A 26140-nucleotide genomic window follows, 5' to 3' on the forward strand; every position below is an offset into this window, starting at 1 on the left:
TCTCCACCATACATACATATCATACTATACTTGGCAGTATAGTATGATCTGTATTAAATTGCCTTCTATGTGGTATAAAGCTTTTAAATAGTCCTGAATTAAAACTTGGTGAGCCTGTAAAAGTCCAGTGGTTACTGTAGTTTAACAGTCTTCCAAATGATTCAATTATATAATGGTTTGGGCGTGTATTTGTTTAGTCTGTGCGATCATTTGAACACTCATGATGCTCTCATGGTCTGTGTTGCTGCTGAATGAAGTTATTGAGAGTCATAATTGATGGGAATGATGAGTAAATGATCTGAGGGAATCATATTAAAGGTCATGAGGAGTGCTGCTGTGAAAACCGGTGGTATGAAATAAAGCTGATGGTATCTCAGCTTGAGCTTGGAGGCACAACATTTGTGAGTGTGTGCATTCAGCAAGTAGGGAGGTATAATGGAAAGATGCTCAGAGGACTAAATGTAGGATTCAGAGTTACTGGAATATACCAGATAAGATATATCAGCCTCTGATGCAACTATTGTTAATAACTCCTCTGAATCTTAAGTTTTTCAAAGAGTTAATAAATTGCTTGGAGTGCTAAATTATCCAGTGTTGACTCTTCATAAGACTGAGATGTGGCTGGAACTATATTCAAGTTTTGGAAATCTAGCTATAAAAAGTGTTCACTCTAATAAAACCATATACTTTTTGTCAAAGCAAAAAGTATAAGAGCATCTGCACATTTTTAAAACCTTAAGGAAAATTTGTTATTATTGCTGAGAAATATTAATGCAAAGCAGGATTTTACTGTTGTAGCGGGTTGATAATATGAAGCAAATTTTTAAGTCATTTATATAGGACAGGAACTAATGTTTTTTTTTTTTTTATACATTCAGAAGTTGATTGGTTGGATATGTAAAATAATCAGAAAATAATGATAAACTGAAAAAATATATAGTTACGCTGAAATCAAATGTATTACCTTAACTCCTACAATTCCAGACATTGAATATCAAAACCTAAATGTAAGACATTTTAAGGATCCACGGGAACCCTGGTATAAGTTCAGTCTAGTAAAGCCATAATTAGCACACTGCAAACTGTTGATGTGAGATAAATGAGTGTGAGAAGAAGTGTTCAGTATGAAGATAACAGACATAAAGCAGTCAGATGTTCCTGATAAATAAAACACGTGTTTATTTACACAAATATTTTCAAATACTAGTCTTCTACATAAGAACATAAAAATATATACAGTGATGTAGGGACTCAAACTGCTCCGTTCTCAGGCCAATGTATACATGTTCTGATTTATTTGCATTTTCCAGGTTTTGAAATGAAAAAAAAAAAAAAAAAAAAAAAAGATGCGTATGTACAGCAGGATCTAAAACTTACACTTTTCAAACTCTGGCACTAAAATACTGGGGGGGGGGGGGGGGGGGGGGGGTACTCTACCCTTCAAGTGCTAGTCATTATTAGAACTTCAAAACTTCCCCTCATAATGTTGGTAAATAGCCAATAATGTGTAATACTCATCACAAAGCTTACCCATGTCACTACACTTCACTGAACTGAACTCTCTTCATCTAAAAACAGCACTTCAGTCACCTGCAGAGAATTATTACATCATGTGACCGTGTTTAACTAGAACCAACATTGTCAACCTGCGTTACAGCATCTCTCCACGAGTAACTTCCATTCGAACAAAGCTCGGTTGTGGTCAGTCTCTTCTTTCCAACCGACTGAGTAAACTTTGGTTATGTCTTGAAGGAATTCAAGAAAAGCCACTTGAAGTAATTCAAGGAAGTGGAAAAAAGCAGCACGTTTGAGAAACCATGTCTTGGAGAACCTGAATGAACCTTACCTGGCTTCTTTGAAAGAGGATTTATAGTACAACACTACTGCTGATCAAACCACTTGATGGTGAATGAACCTTATTATTTATCCAGCAGTCCAGAACATTTCAGTACAAAAAACAAATGAATGGAGGGCGTGACGTGATGGTAAGGAGGAGGAGGGGGGGGTCCGCATATATCAAAAAGAAGACTGGTGATCTGGTTTTGGTAAGAAAGGCAAGACAAAAAACTACTCAGGCAGAGAAAGTGTTGAAGTGTCATTGTGTTCACATACACCTGGAGCACAGAACAGCACCAAACATTTCCAAAAATGCTGTGATCTGGAGGGGGTTTCGACTCAATCTGAGGAGGAGGAGGGGGGGATGATTTGTTTTTTTGACGATGCTGCGGTAGTAAACTATTCAGGATCTGCTCCTTTTTTTTGGTCCTGATGGCCAACAGCTCTTTCCTTTCACCTTCTGCTGATGTACTTATTAACCAGTGCCTTCACAATCCAAACTTTAATTTAAAAAAAAAAAAAAAAAAAAAAAAACATGAATCAGCCGTGCACGATCGCTCCTGGACTCACCGCACAACAACACACACGCACGCACACACGCGCCCCTTTTTAGTTATTCACTACGGCTTTTGTCGGAGAATGATTGGAGTTACCTGTATATTTCAATTACACAGAACATTCATTTCGGATGTCAGGTTAACACGTTCGTTCGAGGAAGGGGGGGAGGGAGGGGGAAAAAAAGAGGAAAGGATGGATAGAACAGAAAAAAAACATCTTTCTTTTCTTAAACGACAGGCTCCCTCCAGCCAGGAGGGTGGTGAGAGGCGCGGTCACGCTGAGTTAGGTTGGATGTGGAGAGTGGCACCTGTCTAGTTTTTTCCCCCTTGCACCCCCCTGGCTTGGGTGGTTGTGGGAGAGATTGGGGGAAGGAGAGGTGTGGGGGTGGGGTTGGGTGGATAGGGTGTCACTGCGGGGCGCCGGCTGCAGCGGGCACCGGGGTGCTCAGGACGTTGGTGGCAGCAGACAGGACCGGCGAGCCAGTGAGCGGGCCAAGGGCAGTGGAGGCTGGCAAGGCAGAGATACCTGAGAGGAGAGGACGGACACAAACACACACACACACACACACACAGTTAGAGTCGGACGACAAACCAAGATATATTATGAGGGTGCGCTGAGTTTGTTGTCTCCTCCAGGAATTTGGAGTTTTAACCATAATTCATATTAGCCACTGTGTCCTCTAGGATTCAGTAGCAGGAGAAAAGGGTTGTTTATATATATATATATATATATATATATATATATATACACACACATATATACACCTGGGTGGTGCAGTGTGCCAGCATTGGAGTAAACAACAATATGTAATTAATAAGAAATAAAGTGCACTTTACCACTAAACAAACTTTAGAACATATTTACATGTATTTATATATAATCTATATCCACAATTTATAGTGGTACATTTTTATATTTTAGTTTAAAATGTTTTTAAAAATGAACTAAAAAGACTCTTTAATTGTATAATTCTTAACATTAATAATCAGTTCTAATCAAACATTGTAACATTTTTTTAATTTATCAAATACATCAAACTCAAAGTAATTTATATATCTATGGCACATATTAATGGAGCAGTCATACATCAGTCAGAAGGGATGTTCCAGTGATTGAGGATAGAACCAGAAGATGGTGACATTCTGGCACCGAAGACATAACACTGGACTTTCATATTCCTCCATCACATACACACACGTGTACGGGAAAACAACGTGCATGCCAAGAAAGGAGGTTTCTATCATCTGACTACATTTTATTTATATTAGCTAGTTAAATCTACTCTTTTCTATCTTCTATCCCTTTTTTCCGCTTCTCTGTCAGCACATACGCTGTGCACTGAAGGTCACGCGGAAGATGTAACCACTCAAATAAAAAATAGGTGATTACTTATTACTTCTTTGTACTATTTAAAGGTTTCTTTACTGGTTATGACAATATAACCAACAGCAGCTTAACCATTAACTTCCTGCTACCTACCTGTTCTCCCTCCAGCCAGCTGCTTCCTCATATATGTTTTTGGAATGAAATGAGGAGATTTTAACTAAACGAATCAGCTGTTTCTCCTCCAATGAATGAATGTAAAGCTGCAGACATTACGCTGAGCTCTGGGAATGAGGCTCAACTGTTTAAACATGACCACACAAGTTTTAAACCAAAATGATCAAAACACCAAACTGTTCTAATTTGTCCACTGTATTGTGTGGGGGCAAAGCTGAATTAGGAAGCAGCACCGATACTCATTTACAGACACTGTGGATCTTAATGCTGGCCTTTGTTCTCACTTCCAAACCAATGGATTACATAATGTGCTTCGACTGTAGAGATATCTAAAACTTGTCTGATCACTGTGTTCTGTCTTATAGCACTCTGACAAAATGTTGTCATAAGCAATAATGATAATAATGATAAAATACATTTGAAGCAACAGAAGCATACTGGATTTATACTGGGTTTTATCAGTAGAATAAGTTGATGGTGTGAGTGTGGGTGAATGTGTGTGTTCTCACCAGTGATCATGCTGGCTGTGCTAACAGCTGTGTTCCCACTGGGCAGGTTAGCTGAACCGACCACACGAGACTGATCCTTCACGATGGGAACTATAGGAACAACAATAAATACATTTTCATATAAAAGCTGATATTCACATAATGGCAGTCTCTAATAACAGCTGGGGGAGGGACCAGCAAGAGCAAAGACATTCTGGGTTAAAAGAAAAAAGAAAAGAAAAGAAAAAGAATCACACTTTAGGGGGTGGAATCATCTTCTGCAACCCCCCGCCCTCTTTTAAAGACATACACTTGTTTCATTCACCTATTCATTACAGCTTTCCAATTGATGTTTCGTCAATAAAACCAAACACTTCCTGTAGACATTGAAACACTTTAACAACCTACCAGTAACAGGCAGGCTGGGAGACATTTGAAAAATGTAACAAATCTGCTGGAAGTGTTGAGTTGTCTTCACAGCAGCTTTAAAATCGGTCAGAGAAGAAGAGAAAAGGAACCGAATTAACAGGTGAATGAAAACCATAATAGAGAAGAGACACGGACAACAGCACAGTAACTGTTGTACTAAGAGAATTAGAGCTGAAGAACACCAGGTCAACACAGAGGATTTGAGTCCATTAAATGGTGAACAGGAGAAACTGGTAATAAAGGCCCGTCTCTAGCATAAACCTGCTCAGAATAAAGGCCCATCTCTAGCATAAACCTGCTCAGAATAAAGGCCCGCCTCTAGCATAAACCTGCTCCGAATAAAGGCCCATTTCTAGCATAAGCCTGCTTCGAATAAAGGCCAGTCTCTAGCATAAGCCTGCTCCAAATAAAGGCATGTCTCTAGCATAAGCCTGCTCCAAATAAAGGCGTGTCTCTAGCATAAGCCTGCTCCAAATAAAGGCGTGTCTCTAGCATAAGCCTGCTCCAAATAAAGGCGTGTCTCTAGCATAAGCCTGCTCTAAATAAAGGCGCGTCTCTAGCATAAGCCAGCTCCAAATAAAAGGCATGTCTCTAGCATAAGCCAGCTCCAAATAAAGGCGTGTCTCTAGCATAAGCCTGCTCCAAATAAAGGCCCATCTCTAGCATAAGCCAGCTCCAAATAAAGGCGTGTCTCTAGCATAAGACTGCTCCAAATAAAGGCCCATCTCTAGCATAAGCCTGCTCCAAATAAAGGCCCATCTCTAGCATAAGCCTGCTCCAAATAAAGGCCCATCTCTACTATAAGCCTGCTCAGAATAAAGGCTCATCTCTAGCATAAGCCTGCTCAGAATAAAGGCCCATGTCTAGCATAAGCCTTCTCAGAATAAAGGCCCATCTCTAGCATAAACCTGCTCAGAATAAAGGCCCATCTCTAGCATAAACCTGCTCAGAATAAAGGCCCATCTCTAGCATAAGCCTGCTCAGAATAAAGGCCCATCTCTAGCATAAACCTGCTCAGAATAAAGGCCCATCTCTAGCATAAACCTGCTCAGAATAAAGGCCCATCTCTAGCATAAACCTGCTCAGAATAAAGGCTCATCTCTAGCATAAGCCTGCTCAGAATAAAGGCCCATCTCTAGCATAAACCTGCTCAGAATAAGGGCCTGGCCAGCTGGTTCACCAAAAATAATAACACATCTTTGTTTCTCGTCAGCCTGGAAGCTCGCTAATTTATATATAACCTCTTTACTTTTTGCTTTACGCATGTTATGAATAGGAAACATTTTCACACCGAAGTGCCCGAAGGATCTCTGGAGGAGTTTGCATCACTCAACAGTCTTGATATAAGAACATTTCTTTTCTTATATCAAGTAAAATAAGAGTTGCATTTCAAAATAACAGGGAACCTTTGATAAAAATATGCATATTAAAATAAAGTGCATCAATCATATCGGTCTCTTGGGTGGTTTATTTTTTGTCCCCCTCAGTTTGGATTTGAGTATGTTTGCTTAAAATATTAGTGCTTTATCTCATAGTAACTATTCACAATCACTGCAGTCACAGAGCAGATGACATACTGGGTTTGAACTGCCTGTGGGAAGAATGAACGTGTAAGAAGTTGTTTTTAGAACATATTTACATGTATTTATACATAATCTATACCCACAATGTGTAGGGGCAAATTGTAATATTTTAGTTTAAAATGTTTAAAAATGTACTAAAATGACTTTATATAAATTGTATAATTCCTAACATTGATAATTGTAATAAAACATTGTTATAATAAAAATGTATTTATTAAACTCAAAGTCATTTATATGTTTATAGAGATGTCCAGCACATATAAATGGAGCAGTTATACATCAGTCAGAAGGGATGTTCCAGTGATTGAGGATAGAACCAGAAGATGGGTGACATTCTGGCACCGAAGACATAACACTGGACTTTCATATTCCTCCATCACATACACACACGTGTACGGGAAAACAACGAGCATGCCAAGAAAGGAGGTTTCTATCATCTGACAACATTTTATTTATATTAGCTAGTTAGATCTACTCTTTTCTCTTCTTTCCTTTTATTCTTTTTCTCTCCCTGTGTCACATGTGCCACTCAAATAAAAGATGGTTGATTACTTATTTTGTTTATACTATTTCATCAGTTTGGTTAAAGAATATTTTAGTCTATATTTTTAATAATGCTCCCTTTAATTACGTAACTTTAGCATCCATTTTTTTTGTCTTAACAGAATTAAGTACCGTTTTTTGTCTTCCATGTTTCCTACGATCTGGGATTTGATGTCTGGTGATAAATCCAAGAAGTAAATATACTCGCATGTAGTTTGACACAAAATCTCAACTCAAAGTCCACAATCATTCACTCCACCTGTCTTTTTCCCTATTTATCTTCTTTTCACAAACGCACACTAATGGCGCTTTTCCACTACACAGTTCCAGCACGACTCGCCTCGCCTCGGCACGGTTCCTTTTCCATTACAAAAAAAGTACCTACTCAACGTGGGCGGGGTCGTCATAGCACGGCTCCGAGAAACTGCCGTGACTTCGTTTTATACGCGACACAAAACACAAACAATGGAGGACATGGAGGCAGTGGTGTACTTGCTGCTGTATGAGGCTTTCTGTTACACACAAAGCAAGAAAATTGAGCCGTATGGCTGTAACTATGGTTGTAACTATGGTTGTAACGCTGCTGCCGGTATTTAAAAATGCCAGGTTTGATTCTTGTGTGGGACGGCTCATGACGCTTCCAGCGACAACTACCAATCAACGGCCAGCAGTGTGTCGACGTCACATTTTAGTACCGGCTTGGCTTGCTCGGAACCTCACCAGAGCAGGTACTAAAAAAGTATCAGGTACCAGGTACTATCCCTAGTGGAAATGCAAAAAGAACCGAGGCGAGTCAAGGCGAGGCGAGGCGAGGCGAGGCGAGGCGTGCTGGAACGGTGTAGTGGAAAAGCGCCATAACACAGTCTGTCTGTGAATACTCATCGTTAAAGTCTTACAATTGTTTTTTTTTTGTTTAGTTGCCAGTACATCTATTTCGTATGCCTTTTATTAACTTTGTAAGATTTCTAAGTATGTTTAAAAATAACCATTGGTGTCATTTCCCTGCAAATGGATGTGCACAGCCTAGGAAATAAATGTTTATTAACCTGTTGGTGTATCGGCCTATCACGAACGCAATTAGCGGAGGGATATCATAACAGATAAATTGTCATAAGCTACAGGTTTTAAAAATCAAAAATACGTAATTACATTTCATCCACTGCCTATTAAAACGTCAACATAGGTTTTTTTGAAATGTCAGAGCAAACATACACAACATAAACCCGAATGTCCATCAGAGAGAGTCTACTGTCAAATTAGAAAAGACTGTCACTTAAGTCTTTCAGTAAAAGAGATATTTTACTTCACTCTGCCTGTGAGGGCTTACAGAAGTAAGGGTGATCCATGGCCTCGCGGGCAGTCAGCCGGGCCTGGTGATCATAGCGCAGCAGCTTGTCCAGGAAGTCCAGAGCCTCTGGGCTGACCAGGTGTTGGTTCTCACTGTGGACGAAGCGCTCCCACCGCTTACGGGAATGCCTGCAGGAAAAATAACAGGACGCTCAGTTGTGGCATTGACTGACACTGGAGGAAGTGGATCAGAAAACCAGCTGTGATGATCACAAAGAGAGCTGTATTGATTGGTCAAGCTGCTGCTTTTCTTGGTCTGATCGTAGTAAATTGAACATCTTTGAATGTTGGGTCAGAGAAGATGACATTTCAACACTGTGCTTAAGTAATGTGTGATGTTTCGGTTTTCTGATGTTTTATAGACCAAACAATTAAGAAAATAATCATTAGTCAAAGTATTAATCATGAGCACAGAGCAGCATGTGAGTGAGGATGAACTAAAGCACCAGTGATTGTTTAGTCTATGGTATTGCTGCTTCAGCGCATAAAAAAACAAATACAGAAGAAACTAACATTGTATTATATACCGATGATATGAATAATGATTTATAGTAAATTAATGTTCTTTTCTTATATCAAGTAAAATAAGTGTTGCATTTCAAAATAACAGGGAACCTTTGATAAAAATATGCATATTAAAATAAAGTGCATCAATCATATCGGTCTCTTGGGTGGTTTATTTTTTGTTCCCCTCAGTTTGGATTTGAGTATGTTTGCTTAAAATATTAGTGCTTTATCTCATAGTAACTATTCACAATCACTGCAGTCACAGAGCAGATGACATACTGGGTTTGAACTGCCTGTGGGAAGAATGAACGTGTAAGAAGCTGTTTTTAGAACATATTTACATGTATTTATACATAATCTATACCCACAATGTGTAGGGGCAAATTGTAATATTTTAGTTTAAAATGTTTAAAAATGTACTAAAATGACTTATATATAAATTGTATAATTCCTAACATTGATAATTGTAATAAAACATTGTTATAATAAAAATGTATTTATTAAACTCAAAGTCATTTATATGTTTATAGAGATGTCCAGCACATATTAATGGAGCAGTCATACATCAGTCAGAAGGGATGTTCCAGTGATTGAGGATAGAACCAGAAGATGGGTGACATTCTGGCACCGAAGACATAACACTGGACTTTCATGTTCCTCCATCACATACACACACGTGTACGGGAAAACAACGAGCATGCCAAGAAAGGAGGTTTCTATTATCTGACAACATTTTATTTATATTAGCTAGTTAGATCTACTCTTTTCTCTTCTTTCCTTTTATTCTTTTTCTCTCCCTGTGTCACATGTACCTATTAGCTGTGCCCTGGTGGTCAGACTGGAGATGTTACCACTCAAATAAAAGATGGATGATTACTTTTTTTGTTTGTACTAGTTAAAACAGAAAACACACGTTTTACATTGTGATATTTAAATGTTTCTTCCCGCAACCTACCTGATCTCTCTCTAGCCAGCTCCTGCCTCATTTATGTTTTTGGAATTAAATGAGATATCATAGAGGTAACTCTTCATTTTATCTAAATGAATCAGCTGTTTCTCCTCCAATGAATGAATGTAGTAGAAAAGCTGCAGACATTACGCTGAGCTCTGGGAATGAGGCTCAACTGTTTAAACATGACCACACAAGTTTTAAACCAGAATGATCAAAACACCAAACTGTTTTAATTTGTCCACTGTATTGTGTGGGGGCAAAGCTGAATTAGGAAGCAGCACCGATACTCATTTACAGACACTGTGGATTACATCTTAATGCTGGCCTTTGTTCTCACTTCCAAACCAATGGATTACATGTGAAATTACTTTTCTCTGACTGTAGTTTTCATGAGCTTGCACTAAACACTATACTTCCTTGAGTCCTCAGCAACACTGTCATCAAGTGTGAAGTCAGTTGGATGAAGAGTTGAGAAAAATCAAATACTGGCTGCTGAAGTAGATAGGTATATCATACAGAGACAGAGCAGAGCCTGGAAGTAAGTATTTTAAAATGTAAAATATTATGATGTTACCGTTTCTGTTTCGATACAGAAACAACATCTACTTGGCTGCTGTATGTTGCTGCTATGTGTCTGCACAGCCACCATATTTAAGAGGTCAAGAACCACTAGTAAACAAATGCAGCACTGGTATATATGCTGCTATTTGTGGCCGCTATTGTTACTACTGTTCCACTAAAAGATATCCTTAACATTTCTCATCGTTCCCAGCAATACACTCCCCAAGTGTAAAGTAGATCAGATGAACAGTTCCCAAGATACGTAAAGGACATACATACAGATTCAGCCCGCATAAAAAACACAGCATCATCAGCAGGTGATTGCAGCAGCCACTCTCACCTTCCCAGGATGTCGTTGAAACGAGGTTCTAGCTCAATGTTGTATTTGTCGATGTAGTCGTAGAGGTCTTCTGTCCCCAAAACCTTGGCTATTCTCACCAACTGCAGGAGAACAAAGGAAGAACAGTTTGTTAGCTGTGTAGGAGAGACGCCACATCCCTTACAGAAAAACACAGCTGATACAATATGGACGAGTCATAGCTTTCTGTTAATGAAGCTGATGTTACAGTCACAACAACGAAGAAAGAGCTGAGAGCTGATAGATGGACATTCTTCAGCAACTTAACAGTCACAGCTGCACTCTATCAGCTGTTAGAACAGTGGAGCACTAAGACAACGCTTTGTTTACCTGGTCATAATTATCATGTCCGTGGAAGAAGGGCTCCTTCCTGAAGATCATGCTGGCCAGCATACAGCCCAGGCTCCACATGTCCAGACTGTAGTCATACATCTGAAACATAGAGTCACAGTCTTAAAAAGGTAGCACACTTTAATGATGCACATTATTAAGAAATGGGTGACCGAGTTTTAACCTCCAACTGCAGCAGAAGACATTTAATACATGATAATGCCAGAGGTCAGTGGACAAGAAGCATCATAGAATAGAATTGTAATAATCTCATTATGAAATCTTAAAATAAAAAAAGCTTAGTCATGTGGAGAACAATGACTGTCACAAAATAAAATAGTACTATGTTGTTCTCAGATGGTATCTAAGATTTAAGATGTACTGACATGAGTGACTGAGACTTATGGCGCTTTTCCACTATACAGTTCCAGCACGACTCTACACGTTTTTTTTTGCGTTTCCACTAGGGATAGTACCTGGTACCTGGTACTTTTTTAGTACCTGCTCTGGTGAGGTTCCAAGCAAGCCGAGCCGATACTAAATGTGACGTCACCAAACTGCCGGCCACTGATTGGTCAGAAGACTTGTCGCTGGAAGAGTCATGAGCCGTCCCACACAAGAATCAAACCCGGCATTTTAAAATACCGGCAACAGCGTTACAGTCATACGGCTCAATTTTCTTGCTTTGTGTGAGACAAAAAGCCTCATACAGCAGCAAGTACACCATCGCCTCAATGACCTCCATTGTTTATGTGTTTTGTGTCACGTATAATACGGAGTCACAGTAGTTTCGCGAGCCGTGCTATGACGACCCCGCCCACGTTGAGTAGGTACTCTTTTGTAATGGAAAAAGGTCTGTCCTGGAACCGTGTCGAGTCGAGGCAAATCGTGCTGGAACTGTGTAGTGGAAAAGCGCCATTTGTGTATGACAGATAACGAAGGACAAAGGGGCTTCCAGAGAGACCCCTCCTTACACCCTAATAGCACTTGAAACATGCCAAATCCACAGTACCTGATAGTCCACCAGGAGCTCCGGTCCTTTAAAGTAGCGGGAGGCCACTCTGACGTTGTACTCCTGTCCTGGGTGGTAGAACTCTGCCAGACCCCAGTCAATAAGGCGTAACTACAGACATATCAAGTCGTTAGCAGACCATACATGCATCATTTCTAATTCTATAATGAAGTATATGTTTGTCATATTACTGTATGAATACATGTACAAACATACAAGAGGGAACAACGGCATAATAATCAAACTTCAACTTTCAAATGAAAAATTTGTGAATTTCAACTAGCGACATTTCATAATTCTAACATCTGATTTTTGCTGTGTCTCAAATCACACACTTCTGTTAGTGCGCCACTTTCAACAGGTTAGTGTTTTCTCAAATCAAACACGGCCGTTGTGCAATTACCAGAAATGACAATTAGTTAGGAGCATTCATACATCAGTCAGAGGGGATATTCCAGTGATTGAGGATAGAACCAGAAGATGGTGACATTCTGGCACCGAAGACATAACACTGGACTTTCATATTCCTCCATTACATACACACACGTGTACGGGAAAACAACGTGTATGCCAAGAAAGGAGGTTTCTATCATCTGACACTAGTGTGAACACACTTACGTACTCAAAATTTGAAGTGTAAGAACAGAAGCATGTGATCTGAGACACAACATGTGTTTATTACTGACCTTGCGGTGTTCATGGTCGATCATCACGTTATGAGGCTTTACGTCTCTATGCATGATGCCCATGCTGTGGCAGTAGTCTAGAGCCTAGAAAAGGAAGAAAAAGAGAGGGAGAGAGAGTGACCTTGACATCCAACCTTCAAACTTTAGCCCATAATAATCCAAAACAGCAGTAGATTACTATAAGATTCTCTATATCAGATCAGACAGTGCACACAAACATGTTGACGACCATAACAGAGGCCTGGACCCAAACATCACCATAAACCAAGGAAAAAGAAAAGAAGAAGAAATGAGAGGAAAACAAGGACAGTGGTGTTTAAAGCGATGGTTCGGCGTAATTTCGACCTAGTGTCATATGCACCATGAGGTCTATCTAAACACCCCCTCAGTCCTTTTTTTTTCATTTGGTCGCAAACTGGTGGAGTTAGAGCCATCAGCTGAATGGCTTAGTACAGGCGCTAACGGAACCAACAGTGTATCTTGTAAATTACCCCACTAATAATGCCTGGATTGTTATCAAACTTATACAGTTGTACAAATAGGGTCTTTACTCATAAATCGATGCATTGGAAAGTTTGTACTTTCAGGAGTTTATTAAAATAACACTTAGCTGATGGCTTTTACTCTGCTGCTACTGCTAAAGCTGTAAACATTGTGGAAATCTTGCGCGATCACTGAAATGCCGTGTGGTCGCGCGAGATTCCGCACAGAGCACATCTATTGCCGGAAGAGACTAGTAGTAGTAGTATTGAAGAAGGAGCGAGAAGCGAGAGTACAGCAGAAGACAACAACGACATGGCAGAGTTTGAGGTTACTATCGAACGTGTATTCAGGCTCAAATAGGTACAGGCGACCTTCGAAATTGAGGCACTCATCTTCACGTTGGATGTGCTCTGTGCGGAATCTCGCGCGACCACACGGCATTTCAGTGATCGCGCGAGATTTCGACGATGTTTAAAGCTTTAGCAGTAGCAGCAGAGTAAAAGCCATCAGCTAAGTGTTATTTTAATAAACTCCTGGTGTACTTACAAAGTTTCCAATGCATCGATTTATGAGTAAAGACCCTAATTTGTACTACTGTAGAAGTTTGATAACAACCCAGGCATTATTAGTGGGGTAATTTACATGACACAGGTCTTGTTAGCGCCTGTACTAAGCCATTCAGCTGATGGCTCTAACTCCACCAATTTGCGACCAAATGAAAAAAAAAGGGCTGAGGGGGTGTTTAGATAGACGTAATGGTGCATATGACGCTAAGTCGAAATTATGCCGAACCATCGCTTTAAGGACTAAATGCTTCAGCACCTTCAGGACGAGTAGAGGTTATAGATAATGAGCTGAGGGGCACGTGTGAGGCTGATTACTCACCTTGAGGATCTCGTACATGTAGAATCGGATGTCATAGTCTGTCAGGGTCTGGTACAGTTGCTGGAGAACAAAACAAAATCATTCATATGTTTATGGCACACATTCATGGAGCAGTCATACATCAGTCAGAGGGGATGTTCCAGTGATTGAGGATAGAACCAGAAGATGGTGACATTCTGGCACCGAAGACATAACACTGGACTTTCATATTCCTCCATCACATACACACACGTGTACGGGAAAACAACGAGCATGCCAAGAAAGGAGGTTTCTATCATCTGACACAAGAATTACTATTTTATTTATTGAGTAAAGATAAAGTGAAGTTCTTACCTTGAAGTCTGTGTTGTTGACGTGTTCAAAGACCAAAGCAGGTGTCCGAGACTGAAAAAGACAAAAGTTTTGTATTTATTTTGCTGCAGTGTCAACTTACAATACTGAGATCAAGTGAAACTGCAACACTGGCATTAACTATGTCACTAATGCAATGTCCATACTAACTAACCAGGCAGCCACACTGTGAGTAACACTAAGACTTAGTCCCTACATCTCCTGGATCTGAGGACAGTCCACAGCTGTCAGCAGCCACTCAAATACCAAATATTCCACTTTCTCTACTCTTCTGCCTGCTCTACCACTGATGAGGTAACATTCAGAGCTTCTATACTTGCTACAGGGCTACAACTATTTTTTTCAGAGGGGATGTTCCAGTGATTGAGGATAGAACCAGAAGATGGTGACATTCTGGCACCGAAGACATAACACTGGACTTTCATATTCCTCCATCACATACACACACGTGTACGGGAAAACAACGTGTATGCCAAGAAAGGAGGTTTCTATCATCTGACACTAGTGTGAACACACTTATGTACTAAAAATTTGAAATTATCAATTAATCTGCTGTTAATGGTTTGGTTTATAAAATGTCAGAAAACAGTGACAAACTACAATCACAGTTTCCTAAAGCTCATGGTGATGGGATTCAAATTGGTTTGAATATTTTTTGATACTGAACAATTTATAGTCATAGCAAATCTTTAAAAGCACAGACTGAAACTGAGGAATGTCTGGCACTTTCCTTTTCAGTAAAAAATAAGCTTTATTTTATTTTATATTGACTAATTGATTAACCCTTACATACTGTTCAGGGCCAAATTTGATACATTTTTACTTCTGAGAACTGTAAAAATACAAACAGTCACATTCTGGATTCAGATGCTGTTTTTTTTATTTTATAGATTATCCAATTCATTTCTCAATAATAGTAAGCAATTCATTCATATTAACCTGACTGACTGATTGTTTTATCACTAGTTTGTTGCTGATAAGGGGTGCTGACTAACACTACAGGGCTCTCCCTGGTATTTCTGATTATGATTACAGATGCACCAAACCATTATTACCAGCCTCCTGATGATGCATGATGGGTATATCAGCCTGACAAATGCTAGTTGTATTTCATTTTGTTTTAAGGTTATGTTTAAAACACTAGTCTCTTTACAGCAAAGAAACCAACAAGACTTTCCTTCAGTTTCTAGGTCTGTTTTATCCATCCATCTCATGAAACAGATCATTAAATGTCATAATCCTCATCAGCTCCAAGAAACGTGTGTCATCATTACATGAAGTGAAGCCACTATCTATATCTTGTTAGCTCTTTCACTACATCTAGAATGACTGAAAATGTATTTTAGTCTGATAGCTTCAGAGGACAGTGATGCTGCTAATGAGTTTGGAGTCAGTGTGGACACATCAGGATCAAGAAAAACTCCACACAGAATGTGTGAATGGATCTCTGCATTGTTTTTGTTGTCCAGTGACTGATGGCACTGCTATGTCATTACAATGACACAGCACTGTTCTTTAGAGAGAGCCCCAACACAAAATACGAACACAAGACTGTAAAGCTTTCTAGCTGCTTCTACTTCACTTAAAGCCACAGCTGGATGAGTACTTACAGACACAAATTTTCCAAGCCCAAGAGAAAGCGTTAAGCTTATACAGGCGGTGGGCTCACCCAGCTAATGATGCAGTGATGACATTTCAGAATGTTTTTATGAAATGTAAATCATGTCAGCATAAAAACTAATTAAACAGTGTCTGTTGTACTCATGATCAAAGTCTCACACATCTTACAAATCAATACTCTATACTTACTACAGGGTCTTTAACAATATCAATGAGGGAGATGATGTTCGGACCTCCACGTAGATTCTCCAAAATCTTGATCTCACGCTTGATTTTCTTTTTCTTGACGGGCTGATGGTAAAAGAGATGAGATGAGTTAGTCAGATGGAAGTGAAGATGGACCGACATAAGGTAGGTCTGTGTCACTGTAAAGATTTACCTTCAGTATCTTCACCACCACCTTCTCATTGTTGGTGATGTTGATGGCCTCGAAGACTTCACTGTACTTGCCTCGGCCCAACTTCCGCACCAGCTGGAAGTCATCCTGGTTTCTGTGGAGGCAAAATGACAACCAAACATCAGCTAGGTCACAGAGCAAAAAAAAAACCTCATGCTCCAAATGTTATACAAGGGGTCAATATATATTTACCCCCATTCCACTACGTGGGACTCGTAGTCCCAGTACTCCCTCGGCCGGTGAGTGTTGACCTCGGTGTACACTCGGGCCCGGCTCGGCACGGGTCCTGACATGTCCGACAGCTTGGCAGAGATGGTGGGAAGGCCTTACTGCAGCGGAGGACGGTTGGAGTATTGGGAGGTGGGGGACGGGTGGGAAGGAGGGAGGAAGAGGAGGGAAGGTAAAAGGGGGCGAGGGGGGGTTGATGCAAACAGGGAAAGGGGGTTTGGGGGGAGGGGTTTTACCTGAGGACGGGGGGAGGGGCCACCAGGGGCACGGTGGGATAGCTAAAAAGAAAAAGGAGAGAAAGAAAAAAAGTGGTGTGAGCGGTGCAAGATTACAAATATCTGAATGATGCTGCCACGGCTACTTCACAGGTGGAGGGCTGTACTGCATCTTACAAGATTTACATTGTGTGACATCTTAAGACTTCAATGTACTATATGACATAAAGGAAAAGCCACAATTTGTCACACAACTGAGCAGGCAAGATGGCCCTTAAAAAAAAAAAGACTAAATAACCATCATTTTCTGTTGACTAACTGTTTAACCCTCACATACTGTTCATATTCAGACTCATCACAGTATCCCCTCATAATTAGTCTACCAAATTTCTGCACAACAATTAATTCATGAATACGTCAGTCACAAATAAGTGAGATTAATCCTTAATGAAGCTTTCAGAGAGCTGACAGTTTATTCAGTTTTTACACTTCTTATTTACTGTATGGAGAAAAAACATGAACTATATAAAATATGAAGACTGCAACATTAGATTTTTGAATTTTGAAAACGAAAAGAAGCATGAACACCTGTGTATGGACATTGGGTGACGTCATGTACTATATTCAACTATAAAAGCTTCTACTATAAAGCAGTCAATTTAGAAATGCTGTTGCCTGGCAACCTTTTCTGAAATTACTTTGAAAATGTGAATGCAGACAAAATTAACTTTTAGTATGTAATATGTCAATATGTATGCATGTGTATCTACATATTATTTTCTTAAATTTCTTTCCTTCTCTCCTTTTTCTGGCTATTGTGTACAGAATTTGGTGATGTGGGATGGGGAAGAAAAAAAGGGGGAAAGTTTGTATAATGAATATGTATATGTTCATCTTTTTTTCAATACATTAATAAAAAGAAATTGATCCAAAAAAAACAACTTGAATTTCAGACTTTTGCTGTGTCTCAAATCACACACTTCTGTTAACACTGTGTACTATCCGTACTTGTGTAGTGCGCCTATTTCAACAGGTTAGTGTTTTCTCAAATCAAAACATGGCCGTTGTGCAATTACCAGAAATGCCAATTAGTTAGGAGCAGTCATACATCAGTCAGAGGGGATGTTCCAGTGATTGAGGATAGAACCAGAAGATGGTGACATTCTGGCACCGAAGACATAACACTGGACTTTCATATTCCTCCATCACATACACACACGTGTACGGGAAAACAACGTGCATGCCAAGAAAGGAGGTTTCTATCATCTGACACTAGTGTGAACACACTTATGTACTCAATTTGTTGTGTCTGTTTTGAATTTCTGAATAAATATGGGTCAAAAACTAAAAATAATATGCATCAGCCGCACTCAAATCTTTTAAGGAGAAGTCATCAAATTTCAGGCTAAAAGTAAGAAGTATTTAGAGTGCATTTACTGCTATGTAAAAAAAAAAAAAAAAAAAAAAAAAAAAAAAAAAAGAAAGGGTTACATTTGACCTTAAACAGTATGTGAGGGTTAATAGGCTTGTGGTTACTGCTGTTTAGTAATATTTTATGTAGATTTTTTTTAATGACAACATATTAGTCCTGTTTACCTGTGATTGCTGCAATGAAATATTAAAAAAACAGCAGCTGATACCTTTACAGAACATCACATTCTTGTCTAAAGAGGATTAAAAACTCATGTGTATGTTTTGGTTTTTGATAAGCCTTCAAACTCATGGGTCCATAACTCAGAGTGAACTCTGTGGATAATATTTCATCGTCTCACTAGAACTTGAAGAAACAACCTACCAACGACGCAGCCCCTTTCTAATTTTAGTCAAAATGTGCACTGTGGTTATGAGCGTTTTGTAGTGGCCATATAGAAGTAGTCAAAATTCATTTCCATGTGTGCTCAAAATATTGAGACCTGCTGCTCCATGTTGACAAAGAACCAGTTATGGTGGATTGGAAGCTTCCCAGAGGTATTCCAGGTATGTCATGATGGAACAAGACCTAACACATGCTGGAAGAATTACATAACACATCTATTCTACCTGAGCTGCTCTGCTTGGCCTGATGCTTCTGCCAACATGGACACAAGTGCAGTATAATAAATTAATTAAAATGAATTAATTAGGGGTTTTACAAGATCTCGTCGTGCGAGATCTCGCGATATTCAAGAATGACGATATTTCTCGTCGAGGTGAATGTTGCAATATCAAGGGCGCGCACCCACAAAAAGTTTTCTATCGCTCATTTGCACATCATGTCTTCTTCTTATAACGTCATGTGTGGATCATTAACTTTGTTACAGCTTCTACCTGCTGAGAAGATTGACTTCAGGAGCAGGGAATCTAGTGCAGCTATGGAAGCCTAATGATGCAAAAAGTAAAATGAGTCACACTACCTAATTATGACACAATTTATATGTTGTTCTACTTGTGTATGTGTGAGATACAGGATTTAAGCAATTTACTTTTATTTCTGTGTTTATTAGCAATATGTTATAATTTGTGATAGTTTGATTCATTATTTCATTTATATACTAGAATTGGTTTCTATTCTAAATACTCGTGAGCTGAGTGTATGGTCACAGCCCTAGAATTAATACATGACAATGAGATCTAACACTAAGTCGGGTACCAGCACAGAGCCCGTGTCCAACTATAGTAACAGCTCAGTGTAGAACAGGAATCACATTTACCATTTGGCTTGTATTGAGCATAAAGCTTCAACTGATGATCGCTTTTACTAATTAAGATGTGCTTGTTTTGTAAATTATCAAAAATGTAATAGATTCATGTTTTATGATTGACTATATCGAGTTACAGTTTTAAACATCACTGCTGACTCCTGAGAACGACAGCCTGTTGAATTAGTAGGGCATGGAGGGATTATTGGCCCATCGGAGCAACTTAACACTTTAAACTCTTCCCAACCAGGTCAAGTATCACGCAGTATGAAGTCTGCTTTAACAGGCTGATGACATATATAAACTATACTATATATACCCCGCATTTTCAGTAGCCAGTAAAAACTATTTAACTAACTGGCTGCAATCTGTAACCTCACCACTAGATGCCACTGAATCATACATACTGGTACACAGGGAAACAAATTATTTTATTTTGTAACTGATTCAATTCATAATTATTCAAACTTACAATTATGAAAAAGTGTTAGACATCATAGCAAAAGCATCCACATGGTTTAAAACCACTTTCATAATTGTGAAAACCTTTATTTTGCTTATGAAAAATGGGGCGATTTCAGTGCCTTTTTCCCCCAATCCAGACCACATCAAACCAGCTCTAGATCGAAACCACTGTACAGATCTGGACTCGGTTACCAAGGAGACCCTAGAGACTCATTAAAACACATTTTCAGATTTGTGAAACCTTTATTCTATTTGTGAAAACTGAAAAAAAGGGATTTTACTTTCATCTAGACCAGGTCTAATATGGTCTATACTTTGCAGTGAAATCGCCCTTTTTCAGTTTTAACAGACACAGTAAAGGTTTCATAAATCTGAAAGTTTGTTTTAATGAGTCTCTAGAGACTGCTTGGTAATCTAGTCCGAATGTGACAAGTCTGAGTGTAGTGGTTTTTGATCAAGACCTGAAACCTGAACCACCTGAGATCTGAAAGTGGGTTTAAACAGTGTTAAGCCTTTCGCTACGATGTAACACTTCTTCATAAGTGCAAGTGGTTAAAAAAAAAAGAAGAATCAACTGTTAAATATCATCATTTTTCATCACTATGTCAAATTAGCTTCAAAGCTCAGCCTCTTCCTGAGGGACCTGGGTGTGACAGTCTTTTCTATTCTTTCTAATATACATTTTTGATCTGTTATGGTTTTATATTTGTATAACCCCCCCCCAAAAAACTTTTTTGGGTATATGTGCCAGCTGAGCAATTCTTAATAGACTGAGTTGGCGCCATTTCCAGGACAGTATCATCTCTTCTAACACATCCATGGGTGGAAGACCAGTGGTAGGGATAGGCAGACGATCCTGAACCACTAGTTTTTTGGGGGTTTTCTCAAAACTTTATTTACACAATGGAGTGTACAAATTAAATGATCAATCAACAATAACAAGGAATGCTCGAGGTAGTGCAACAGTAAACAACAAAGGGGGGGCGGGGGGGATGCCAAATGCAAAAATCATACATCTCACTTTTGGAGTCATCCAAGCAGTAAGATGTGCCAGCTAAATGACATGTCCATGTGCTTGTGACTGTGTGATAATGACTAATTGGTTAGACTTTCATGTTATCCAGGCGGGAAAGCAACTTCATATCCATGTTGTATAACTTACCGTGAAGCTCCACGCTACATGCGCATTGTTTGCAGTTGATTGGGTCGCTTGCGCAGTCGCTGTTAACAGCTGACTCACACTGGAGCTCATTTCATTGATTCCATATAATTGGCTATAAGAAGTCCACCACACGAGCGTGTTATAACAGAACACTTTGCTTCCGGACATTATAAAGTAAAATCCTTACAACACACTTAATAGCCTAAATAAATAACCGCCAATCACCAGAACATACAGCCTGCTCATTTGTCTTTCTCTTCCGGTTAGAAACATCAGAGAAGTTTATAGTCGCAAGTCTTCGTTACCATTGATAATTTAAAGTTATATTGCTTTGAATCCTCACAGACACCGTCATACTAAAAGAATAACGTTACCTTTTCCGGATCCATCCAGGTTAGCTCACAGCTAGCGAGACCAACCAGTACTAAATTACACCTAATTATCATTGCTACAAAACGCTCCAATAGTAGTGTGTTACTGAGAAGATTAGTGATGTTACTGGTAGGTGTAAATAATGAGGAGCAGTGTGAGGGTAATAGTAACGTAACTCTAACTCTAGTTCATTGTGATATTTGAAGCTATTTCCGTTGTCGGACGTTACGCCGACAATTCGCTTAGTAACTCTAGATTTACAGGAATATAACACATTGTTTTCAGACAGTAGTTAAACTATCTTGACTGTAATTTAATAAGACTAAGCACCAGCCTCAATTGGCCGCAGCACCTGGCCAGAAGGCTCTCGTTGAGCAGGTGTTGCTAACTTCTCGGCCTGCTAAGCTAAGCTAACGTGGCTAACGGAAACCACACACATACGATGAGTCGGTTTGATAAACAGCAGAAACATATTGGGTTATATATTTACCCCCTTTGATCAATTCGACGACCGAATTGCTTTCCAACAAGCTCAGTTTGGTCACCCCAGCAGTCCTCGCCACCCTTCGTCGCCGGTGTGTGATTTCTGCTGTATCAGAGACAATATGGCTGACCGCCGCCACCTCCTCCGTCCCCGGGTACTGCAACGGGGGCCGCGGAGGGACACGGTTCTGCAAGGTCGCGGACCAACCACGAGGGTGGGAAGACGCTTATCACTGTCACGTTAGTTGAAGCTCTGTACTGAGTTACTTGACTACACCCAATGTGTTTTTATAACCAAACATATTATTGACTGACAAGCATTAAACCGGAAGACCAGTCTGAGGAGAGAGGGACCCCAAAACTTAAAACAAGTGAAGTTTACATAATAAGACACTAATTTGTACTGCACTTTTCATTCATAGTGAAACTCAATTGCTACAGCATTAATAACTTAGAACACACAACATAAAGAAAAATAATTTAAAAAAAAGGGTTATAATGAAAAAGCCCTCCTGAATAGAGACGTTTTAGGCTCTTTTTTTTGTAAAGAGAGACTAGGGTCTTTGTTATCCTCAGATTAGGAAGGCTGTCCCTCAAGCATGGACTGTACATAAATTCAGTGAATGCCTACAGACTTGACAGTGACTACAAAGGAAATGTGTGTGTTTACTTTATTTAGTTCTAAAATCGGGGTACTATTAAAAGGTCTATAATTCCTTCAGTGATCAGCTGAGAATCAGCACTTTCATCTCATCTTACGAACACTGTTTGAATTCAGATCCCACATGCTGGAGTACAGACATCAACAAAAGGAATGTGTCACTGTCCTAAAATTTTATGACTGCACTGTACCATAAAACAAGCAACATCCACCACTACTGAACACTGAAGTCAGTGTTGGAGGGGAATTGAAGTGAACAGGATCATTTGCAACCTAGAAATACATTATGTATATTTGTTAGGATAAGATAAGATATTCTTTTACCACTGTGGAGAAATTCCTGATATGTCCACAAGGGGGAGACTCCAACATTCAAAAGCCATGCACACTGCACTACTCATGTCTGTTCATCTTTGAAGGACCCACCTAAAGTGTAGTGGAAGCACAGTCTAGTACAGTCATTCACAATACTTACATCTAACAACACTGCAACATGAACAGATAATATATGTAAGAAGTAATCAGGCTTTGTCATCAGACTTTCTTAGACTTGTTAAATCTGCTTTAGTGTTCATGATCTTACTTAACTTACTGTACTTTAACATAAAGATGTTGCTCTTTTTCACCAGTTTTTTTTAAGTGTAAGAGGTTCATTGTAAGTGTATTTTTAAAATTGTAAACAAGTACTATTGCTTCTCAACTACAACTGTTTTTAGATGATTTTGCAGTTTTCGTCATTGCTATTATTAAAAATGCACATACATATATAATTCTACATTTACAGTATGTGTCCATGTGAGGCTAAAATAAGACTTCTTCTTTGAATAAGACAGTATTTCCTTTTTCAGTATAAAACTCCAGGGTGTATTTAAGGCTAGATTACCAACTTTTGGGTCACACCCCCAAATGCACTAGGTTACATTCTTTGTTTATTGGTTAATATAAATTAATTAACTGCAAATTAATTTTTAATTTTAAAAAAAGCACAGTACAGTATAAACTAAAATACGGCATTTTATATATAATCCTTTTTGTAGAAAGGCTCTGTGATAAAATCTATTTATTCAAATTTGAATTGTTGAAATTTATATTGTCTTCACATGGCCCTTATTCCTAAATAAAGTTACTTTTAATTACATGAGGCAACAGGGTATTCCCACAATGCACAGGAGGATTAAGGGGGTCAAAAGGGGCCTGTCAACAAAGTTTTGCCCCTTGGCTCTCCTAACAAGTTAATCCGGCCATTGGTGTATGTTCATGAAAACAGTAACTGCTCTCCCTTTCATGTCAGTAACCACAAAGTCATTATGAGATGAGTGACATGTTGTAAATGGCGCGAGCCTCATTTTGGCATCCCTTAACGAGAAACAAAGTTCAGATGTCACTGCGGTGTTGTGTTTGGAGCGTAAGCCATCACACTCATTCTTCTCCACCACGCAGCAGGCAGGTCGAGGAGGTTGTTGAGGGCAGCAGGTTTCTGTCAGCGACACTATTCATTGTGCTCTTTGGGGCTCTTGATTGAGGATATCCTCTAAACAATTGCTCTGGGTGTTGAAACTGGTTCAAAGTTTTCAGGCGTATATTCTTCCTCCCATCCATCTCCCAGTTACAGAAGGCTCTGAGCACCAAACAATTGCATTTATTGGCCTCGAGACCATTCTTCATGTCTTGTTAAAAATTCAGATCCACAGACTTCCTTACCCAAGAGAGTTTTTCCCATGCGATGTCACTAAATTAATATATGTTGCTTTGTGTGGTGTTGTTTTTTTTTGATGGAGGGGACAAAAAATCTCTGCCAAACACAAACTATCTGATTACTCTGCAGTAAAATCTAGGGTTGAAGGGAAGTGCACAGAGATGTTTAATTATAAATTGGGAAAAACACTGGATGTTCCCTTGTCAGAATTTGCTTTATTGTTTGGAAAAGGGATTCACCTCATACAGCACATGTGGAATAACATTAAAAGAGTGTAAAATTAGGGAGCAGGTTTCTTTTAAAAGTAAAATATCTCACTGGCAAAGAAGAAAAAAGAAGCTTCACACCCAAGAAACCTTCTGGGGCCGCGATGGACATCGGGCTGCTGCGGAAGTCTGCTTCTTTCCTCCCTCGGAGCAAGTCTATGCAGACATATTGTTGTATTATTTTGACAGGGGGAGAAATCAGGCCTCAGATTAGTCACCTTTCACCTCTGCATTAAGGACCACCGCCCTAAAGACTGAGGCCGAGCGCAGGAGCAGGAGCCAAAGCAGAGAGCAATCAGAGCCCTGCCCTGGTGGACTGATATTGTCTGTACTAATGTCTCAGGTCATTCCACCACTTCCTCCCAGTGCATGTTGGGAGGGAAACAATAGTCCCAAGAGTGTCCGCTGCCGAGAGGAGAGTGTGTCAACACTATCGCCCGTACAAAACACACGCCCACACACGCACTCATCTGCGCTGTTAGACCGATATGTCTGCATAGCGATACTGGCCTCTGATTTGAACATATCAGCTGGCAGGATCCTTCACTTATGATATATAATAATGGACATTCCTCACTGACTACGACTTCAACTGCATCTGGACAGCTGTACATGATCTAAATGTATTTTAAATTTCACTTCCCATCTGTATCATCTGAACTTGAACGCATTGTTCAGCTATGACTATAACATCACCTGCAGTTTCACCTGGAATTTTGCATCATGCACTTTGGGACCATTTTGGAATCAGCTCAGTGCTGAAGGTTCAAGTATGTCTTAAAACAAGTCTGGTGACCATATAAACATAGATATTATTTAGATACTATAGGGCATATACATTATAACGTTTTTTCCATTGGATAGTCAGAGATGTGTTTCTATGTGATGTTCGTGTGGCTGTCTTGGACTGTGGACAACGTATTCTCATTCTCTATTCGTATGATATCATACGGAAAGTAGTGCACAACTTTTCGTATGATATCATATGAATAGAGAATGAGAACGGCCTGCTGTGGATGTAGCTGCTGGAAACCAGCCAATGGCTATACTCTGGTGCAATGCATCTTAATGTCAATTGTACATGGTCCCTGACAAATAAATGATAAAAAAGTATCTATCTATCTATCTATCTATCTATCTATCTATCTATCTATCTATCTATCTATCTATCTATCTATCTATCTATCTATCTATCTATCTATCTATCTATCTATCTATCTATCTATCTATCTATCTATCTATCTATCTACTTATCTATCTATCTATCTATCTATCTATCTAAACTTATTTTTTTGCTTACTTTACTCATTCTAGTTGTTCATACTGCCTGTGAAGAAGTTCATTCATAATGCACTTCCAATGTAAGAGATGAGGGACAAAATCTGCTATCTTTGTTTGGTGGAAAAATACATCAAAGTTTGTCCGAAGTTAATATGAAGCTTCATTAGAATTAGACCCATAAGGTATGTATCTTGTTATGTAAGTATC

At 39.3% G+C, this 26140-nt stretch overlaps 1 protein-coding gene and 7 non-coding genes across 8 annotated transcripts; all 8 read right to left on the bottom strand.

Moving 5' to 3' along the window:
• Window positions 1–1163: 1163 nt before the first annotated feature.
• On the bottom strand, window positions 1164–22174 carry csnk2a4 (casein kinase 2, alpha 4 polypeptide). Its single transcript, XM_062442279.1, has 13 exons — window positions 22037–22174; window positions 16619–16932; window positions 16409–16520; window positions 16219–16320; window positions 14392–14442; window positions 14059–14118; window positions 12691–12774; window positions 12005–12115; window positions 10993–11094; window positions 10645–10745; window positions 8265–8413; window positions 4404–4493; window positions 1164–2919 (listed from the first exon to the last, which is right to left on the bottom strand). The coding sequence occupies exons 2-13, from the start codon at window positions 16717–16719 to the stop codon at window positions 2801–2803; spliced, it is 1182 nt and encodes a 393-aa protein (XP_062298263.1). The 5' UTR covers window positions 16720–16932; window positions 22037–22174; the 3' UTR covers window positions 1164–2800.
• LOC133978255 (small nucleolar RNA SNORA57) lies at window positions 3493–3628 on the bottom strand. Its single transcript, XR_009925015.1, has one exon. It is a non-coding gene; the product is annotated as a small nucleolar RNA SNORA57 (small nucleolar RNA).
• On the bottom strand, window positions 6685–6821 carry LOC133978241 (small nucleolar RNA SNORA57). Its single transcript, XR_009925001.1, has one exon. It is a non-coding gene; the product is annotated as a small nucleolar RNA SNORA57 (small nucleolar RNA).
• On the bottom strand, window positions 9368–9504 carry LOC133978242 (small nucleolar RNA SNORA57). The gene has a single exon (XR_009925002.1). It is a non-coding gene; the product is annotated as a small nucleolar RNA SNORA57 (small nucleolar RNA).
• LOC133978239 (small nucleolar RNA SNORA57) lies at window positions 12452–12587 on the bottom strand. Its single transcript, XR_009924999.1, has one exon. It is a non-coding gene; the product is annotated as a small nucleolar RNA SNORA57 (small nucleolar RNA).
• Window positions 14191–14326, bottom strand: LOC133978240 (small nucleolar RNA SNORA57). The gene has a single exon (XR_009925000.1). It is a non-coding gene; the product is annotated as a small nucleolar RNA SNORA57 (small nucleolar RNA).
• Window positions 14759–14894, bottom strand: LOC133978254 (small nucleolar RNA SNORA57). Its single transcript, XR_009925014.1, has one exon. It is a non-coding gene; the product is annotated as a small nucleolar RNA SNORA57 (small nucleolar RNA).
• LOC133978238 (small nucleolar RNA SNORA57) lies at window positions 17990–18125 on the bottom strand. The gene has a single exon (XR_009924998.1). It is a non-coding gene; the product is annotated as a small nucleolar RNA SNORA57 (small nucleolar RNA).
• Window positions 22175–26140: the final 3966 nt, after the last annotated feature.

This window comes from Scomber scombrus, chromosome 3, assembly GCF_963691925.1.
Source record: "Scomber scombrus chromosome 3, fScoSco1.1, whole genome shotgun sequence".
Lineage (NCBI taxonomy): Eukaryota > Metazoa > Chordata > Actinopteri > Scombriformes > Scombridae > Scomber > Scomber scombrus.

Coding starts and splice junctions, on each gene's coding strand:
- csnk2a4 (XM_062442279.1), bottom strand. CDS start 16,719: ATGTCAGGACCCGTGCCGAGCCGGGCCCGAGTGTACACCGAGGTCAAC. Junction 10,746..10,992: donor GACATGATAATTATGACCAG/GTAAACAAAGCG, acceptor GTTCTCCTGCAG/TTGGTGAGAATAGCCAAGGT. Junction 8,414..10,644: donor TTCAACGACATCCTGGGAAG/GTGAGAGTGGCT, acceptor TTTTTCCTGCAG/GCATTCCCGTAAGCGGTGGG.